Source organism: Condylura cristata, unplaced genomic scaffold (assembly GCF_000260355.1).
Source record: "Condylura cristata isolate star-nosed mole 26May11 unplaced genomic scaffold, ConCri1.0 scaffold00011, whole genome shotgun sequence".
Classification (NCBI taxonomy): Eukaryota; Metazoa; Chordata; class Mammalia; order Eulipotyphla; family Talpidae; genus Condylura; species Condylura cristata.
Genome location: NW_004567112.1, coordinates 10,609,097 through 10,615,979, shown reverse-complemented (window position 1 = coordinate 10,615,979; position 6,883 = coordinate 10,609,097). Strand labels below are relative to the sequence as shown.

Genomic DNA, 6,883 nt, shown 5'->3' with positions numbered 1-6,883 from the left:
AAAAGTCAACTGTTATATAGGATGTCATTTATATGAAATATTTAGAATTGGTACATACATAGAAATAGAAATTAAATTAGTGATTGTCTGGGCCTGGGGGAAGAAGCATGTGGGGGTTATGTGGTTTCCTTTTGCGGGTGATGAAAATGTTTGACACTAACTAGAGGTAATTGTCATACAACATTGTGAATATAGTAAATGCTGCTAAGTTGAATATTTTTAAATTAAATGATAAATTTGCCTCTATTGAAAAAATACAAGGAGGCAAGAAGGAAACTTCTGAAATTCTCTATCTGAGAGTTTTGAACTAGATACCTCTGAATGTTAGCAACATCAGCTGGCAGAGAGCTCCTTTGGGGTCTTCCACAAAAAAAGTCCCTGGCCAGAATAGAAGAGGTACTTTCATTCTCATGAAACTGGGCTCTTGGCATTTGTACATATATCCCGTGTTGGTCTCCTCCCATTTCTGGACTCTGACTAGAGACCCGGAGTTCTCAAGACTTGGCCTACCGAGTCCTGGGTAAACCAGGTGTGTCTGTTTTTCACATACCAGACTCTAGTGGTTAAGCCAATCGCCAAAGTTGAGGTTTTATAGAAATCTGTTGCTCTAGACTTTCTGGAGAACTAATGGCATTCTGGTGAGTCTGGGCTCACGTTACAACCTGGTGACAATCAGCTGGGGTTTGGCAGGAGCTGCTTTTAGAACAACCTTGAGTTCTTCCCCATCCCCCTCCCTCCCTCCCCTTCTCCCCACCCCCACCCCAACCCTCTTTTCACCTTTTTCTCTCTCCCTCTCCTCCTTCCAGCCAGGCACTGAGTTACTGGTTCTCCCTTCTTCCCATTCTGCATGGTCTAAATTTCAGGCTTTAGAAAACATTGTTTGCAAATCTTTCAATTAAAATGTAAATCTGCCTCCCTATAGGAAGAGGCCCACAGTCCTCGCTCTACCCTGTACTCCCTCAACTTTCCCTTGCTCCCTGGGATCCCTTGGAGAAGATACCAGATGCTAATTCTCAATCTGAGGATGGGAAGAGGACGGAGGGGAAAATCCCAGGGCCTGAAGTCCTTCCTGATGGGTGGCAGTGCCCCAGGCTGAGGGAGGAGTCACCCAGCAGGCCTGTCCTCCCTTTGGCCCCTCCCCCTGCTCTGTCAATTTCACAATTTTCCCTGGAGCAACCCCCTGTCCTGCCTGGGCTGGGGTGACTGGCCTGAAACCAGTGTCCTCGCTGGCTCTTGAACACATTTCGTCTGCTGAAGTGCCACTTCGGCATACAAGTCCAGGTGACTTGGATTCCACCCAGCGCCCACCCAGAACTCTGGCAGGTAGTCACAATAGCAATAATAGCATGGTGCTGTGAAGTAACCTAGCACCTGTGAGGCCTCGCTTTTGTTTGTGTTTTGACTCCCTTTTCTTCCCTTAAACATAATGTGGAAGAAACCAAGGAATGGTAGGCTTTCACCCCACTCCCGGGAAGTTCTGCTGTCCTTGGTAAAATGGAAAGGGGTTTCTCCAAAAACAGGTAGTAACCACCAACCAACCAGGAGGAGAAAAATGATGACAGTGCTTAGGATTTCTTGTGACTGTTCCTGTCCCTACAAAAAATTCCTAGGATTTATGTACACCTTTGTCAGAGGGCAGCGACCTGTTCCAGATGCCAGCTAGTGCCAGCTGTCCCCAAACACTATAAACAACTGTGGTCTTGATCGATTAAGATTTATTGGATGTGCTTGCTGTCTTGATTTTGGACGAGAATACCTGGCCTCTCTGAGACGTGGTTCCATAGGGCATTGCGGTTAACTCTGAAAAATACAAATTTTGAACTTGCTGTCACCTGGAAGGTGCCAGATTTCTCTTCTTGATTCTGTGGCTAAATGCTGTAAGGAAAAAGTGAGTTGGGGCTTTGGCGCTGGTGAGGACAAGCAGTAGTGGGAAGTGGTGAGTGGATTGGGAACAAGTCACTTTTTACCCTAAGGAGCTTCTTGCCTGCTCAGTGCTACTTTGCCTTAACTTAACTTTGGTTAAGTTAAATTAGGTGATCCATACAAACACCCCCACCCAAGCACCTGGCTAGGTCAGTGCTCACCTGTCTGCTGCTGTTACTACTGTAAGCAGGGAGGAGGGAGTTGGAAGAAATGGCTTCAGCAAAGATTTACGTTCCTAGGACCTGCTCAAATACTACTAGAGTCTGAAACTGAACTTCGCTGGAAGTGCTAAGTAATTAGGGGAGGGGGTTTGGGGAGACGGGGACCTTGGCTGCCTTCAGGTTTTTGAGAGCTCTTCCTGACAGGAATGTTCCATGTTTGGAACCCGTCCGATGCACCTAAGTTCCTGTTCATTAAAATGGTTCCTCTGCATTCCAAGGAGGAATTGGACCACTAAGTGTGATACAGTTGATCAGTAAAACCCTGATGCCTCAAAAAAAGAAAGCAAAATCAAGCCATTTCTGGCTGGCAGGACACGTTCTCCATGCGGAAAGCTTGATTCCTAAAGTCTGTGGTGTCACCTCACCAGAGGTTCCCGCCTTTGTTTGGTTTCTGCTCAGGAAATCCAGCGCAAAGAGTCCTTCCTGACCACATAGCCAGGCAGGGGGAGCGCAGGAGCGCCCTCCTCTGACTGCCAGCCTGTGTTGGCTCCAGAGGGCCTTGGCTGTGTGGGCCACAGAGAAGCTCAGTGGTTTCTGCAAATTATCTGTCTGGGAAATGATGAACCTGTTCGCTTTGATCTTTCCTCTTGGGGAGGACAGTCAAGGAACAGGGCTGGATAATTTGTCCTATTATTGCCAACCCTACTAAGGTAAACAGTGGAACATGGTCTGCTAATAAAGAGATCCAACCTGGACTGTTTGGAGGGTTAGAAGCCAGAAGCTGTGTGTGTGTGTGTGTGTGTCCTTTGGTAAACAGAACTGTTGAGTTAAAAAAAAAAAAATGGCCATTTCCGCTAACTTTCTCTTCCCTTTTTTTGTTTTTTGTTTTTTGTTTTCTAAAGATCTGAATTTCCTGCTGCTATTCACAAAGATGCTTTTTATCTTTAACTTCTTGTTTTCCCCACTTCCAACACCGGCACTGATCTGCCTGCTCATCGTGGGAGTCTCCATCTTCCTGTGGCTCATCAACAGGCCTCCACCAGTCTTTCCTGTCGTTGATCTGAGCAACCAGTCAGTGGGAATCGAGGTAACTTGCCCATCACCTTTTTAGTGTGTCAACCTTGATCAAACATAAACTGTCATTCAAGATCTTGGGACACCTCACGGTGAGGAGTGGCTGGAGCGTGGGAAAGTAAACTGTTTACATTCCCAGTCAAAAAGAAAATCTACAAGTGCAATGAGAGATTACTACAGGCACATTTGTCTTTGTTTAAAAATGAAATGCAGCTAGATTTTAGAATACAGTAATCTGGGCAGGGGTTGGTAAACCCTGGTGGGTAAAAGCACCTTCTTTTTATCTATTTCTTTTTGGAGGGCTACTAGTAAGTTAAAGATGATGTGTTTATTTGTTCATTTGTTTCCTTGCATTGGTCATTTTTGTACAATATTTGCAATATTTGATTTCCTTATTCAGGTGTAGTTCCCATAGGTCTCCCATAAAGGGATGTGTAAAACTAAAAAGGGAGACAAATCACATGTGCAGAGAGTCTAAATTATTTACTGTCTAGATTTTTTTTTCAAAGATTTATTTATTCATACAGAACTGGGGTACAGGCCAGAGATGTGGAGGGTGAGAGGATTCACCAGGAACAGAGTGGGGAGCAGAACAGGCAGATCAAGGAAGTACACTGCTGAGGGGAGCAGTAGGCGGGTCAGGAGAGGTCTGCCGCGCCATGTGGATCTCCTCCCGGGCAGGCGGGGATCGAACTCATGCGGAAGTGGCTTACGCTTCTTAGTGCAGTGCTTTACCACGCCATGACACCAGGGAGGGCCCTACTGTCTAGATTTTAACAACAGTTTGCTGACACAGGACCTGGATGACTGAGTCAGTATTTTGTGGATGGGAGAACATTTTCATCAAGATACCATATATCTGAGAATAGTAAAGAAGTGGTTTCCTAAGTGGTTAAAATTCGGCTTTTGGCTAATATTCATTCTTAAGAATGCTAAGCATTGAGGGAGGCTTTCCCACCTTAGTTCCTGACTTTCATAATATCATTTAGTTCCCTAGACCTCCCGGCAAGCGGAAGCTCCAAGAATGTTCTCTTTATCAGTTCTCACTTTCAACCTTCTTCAGAGAATTAAGCATTCCTGTTCCCATGCAGGATAACCCCTTGTCCCTTGAATTCTTTTTCATCTTCTCCCCTCGACTTAGGAGTCTTACTCCAAGTTACCGACATTCTCACCACCCCTAATTTGGTGTGTTGGCACACTGGTGTGTTCTTCACTGGCATCTTCCTATCTGATTCTTCTTCAGTCCACCCTTTCCCCTCAATCCTTCCTCTTTCCACGGAGTTCTTGAAAAGTCGTGTGCTGTGATTTCCACTTCTGAATTCAGCCCACAAGACTGACCTTTTATTGTTTCCTCCAAACTTCTGTGGGTCATTTGTATTCTATCTACCTTTAAAATTCAGTGGCTCCTGCTTCAGCCTTCCTCTCAAAGGACTTGAGACTTCTTAACCCACCCCTCCTTGCTTTTCATGAGGTCCGTCACTGATATTTCTTCCTAATTCTAAGACTGTCTTTCTTTGCCACTTACGTGCTTCCCTCCCCTTTTCCAAAGGTTTTATGCTCACTATCCTTTGATTCCTCCAAATCAACTCCAAAGCAGGGGTTTACAAATATGTCCTTTAAGGAACAAACTAAATAATTTGGACTTTGCAAGCTCATAGGCTCTGTCGCAACTGCTCAGCTTTACTGTTGTAGCTTGAAAGCACTGGACAATAGGTAAACAAATAAGCATGCCTTTGTTCCAATAAAACTTTCCTTATACAAGCAGGTAACAGGTCAGACTTGACCCCAGATCATGGTGTTATTCCCTACTCTAAATCCTCACAGCCAAGAAAACCTTTCCCACCCTTGTGCCTTGGACCCAAAGGCTCAGACCCCTAAATCTGACTTCTAAGTTCCAGTCCACCTCAGTGACATTCAAGTCCCCAGGCTCAACACGGTACTTTGTTGCATATCCTCTCTTTATGCACGTGTGTGTGCATCCACACACTCACACACACACACACACACTTTCCTGTTTCCCCTCCTGCTGTCTGTTCAATTCATCTTTTCTTACTATTGGCCTAACGTTGAGTCTGAATCATCTTTCAGTCTTCCTCCTCCCTCAGCTCATCTGTGTAAATGAACAGCAAGACCCTGTCTTCCATTAGTAGATGAGCTTCATTTTTTGATACCTTGATTTAATGTGACATTTCACTTTCAATTAACGCTAATTCTCTTCACTAAGTTGGATCCCTTGCTATTGCCTCATGTGTCACACTGTACTTTCACAGTACTATTTCTGTAGTAATCAACGTTTTTGAACGCTCATTTAATTGATGCATATTCTTCTTTAGACTTTCCTGAGCTTGGACCCTGCCTCTGGTTCCTACTGTGGCTCCAGGATCCACTTCGGGTCTGGTCCTCCGTTTCCAGCTGACATTTCTAGTCATGTCTTTCGCTGCTCCCTACTTCTCAAAGATCCTCTTCTCTAGCTGCCCACCAGATTCTGGAGGTATTTGTTTTGTCCTTTACCTTTATTAAGTCTGTTCCTTCGCTTAGGATTTTTCTTCCTTTTTTCACTGTTACCAAACCATATCTCTTAGGTAAAGCCTTGCTTATCTTCAAAGCCTCTCTTGAAATATCACTTCTCTATAGGCTTTCTAGTCAATACAGAAATGATTGCTTCATTTACTCCTAAAATGAGTTACTTTATTGCATCATCCACAGCATAATGTCATAGCTCTTCTCACCTCATTCCTACTCCCAAAACTAGTTTATGACTTACTCCTAGCAACATTTTTCTCTGAACCCCTTTTGGGTGTACAAGATTTGCAGGGACTGGAACATAGTATATTTTGATAGATGTTGAAACCATTTTTTAAAAATGATTTAAAGCTATAATATTATCCCTCCTGCATTTTAAATGTGTTTGTGTGTGTATCCCTGGGATGGAATGAGATATGCCAAAAGCGTAATATGACAGTCTCTAGATGATTGGATTGTGGATCACATTTTCTATGAATATATATACATATATATATATACACACACATATATATGTATGTCTATATTCATAGATATACATATATATACATATATATATATTCATAGAGAAGTCTTCTATATATATCCCCTTTTTACAAAATTTCTATGATGTGACGATACTACAATTTTGAGATTTAAAAACTGGTTGATTGACAAGTGAAGGAGCAACTCCTGTGACCTCAATGAGTCAACGTTTATGTTTTCTTCAACCCATAAGGGTTAGGAAGGAATTGGGAGACACTCATGCTTGACCTAAACTTGATCTTGTGTCTTAGGGAGGAGCAAGGAAGGGTGCTTGCCAGAACAGCAACGACCTACTAAGTTACTACTTCTCAGATGCCAGGACAGCATATGAAATCTTCCAAAGAGGACTTAATGTGTCTGGTAAGCTCGACAGTCTATCCTTGCCTATAGAAAGTTCAAGGAGGGAGGGGTTTTATTCCATACCTTCTCTTCTCTGTCTCCCTTCTAAAGCCCAGCTATTTATATGTGGTGATCCTAGTTGAATCTATTATCTATCCTGGTAGGATAGGTAATAGAGACAAACAGGGCAGACTTGGGTTTGAAATCTGTCCTCCATTACCAGCTGTGTGACCTTGTTCAAACCACTTCACCTCTCTGGGTCAGTTCCTCACTGAAAACAAATGGTGGTTAAGAAGTCAACAAGAAGGCACTTTTTTTTTTTTTAACATTTTTTTTTT

At 43.4% G+C, this 6,883-nt stretch overlaps 1 protein-coding gene across 1 annotated transcript in view; it reads left to right on the top strand.

Annotated features, from left to right (window-relative positions):
* The window catches only part of ACSL5 (acyl-CoA synthetase long-chain family member 5), a 43,219-nt gene that overhangs the window by 13,563 nt on the left and 22,773 nt on the right, over positions 1-6,883 (top strand). Inside the window, exons 2-3 of the mRNA XM_004680437.2 lie at positions 2,987-3,171; positions 6,458-6,566. Of these exons, the coding sequence (XP_004680494.2) occupies positions 2,987-3,171; positions 6,458-6,566 (294 nt within the window). The remainder of the gene's footprint in view (positions 1-2,986; positions 3,172-6,457; positions 6,567-6,883) is intronic.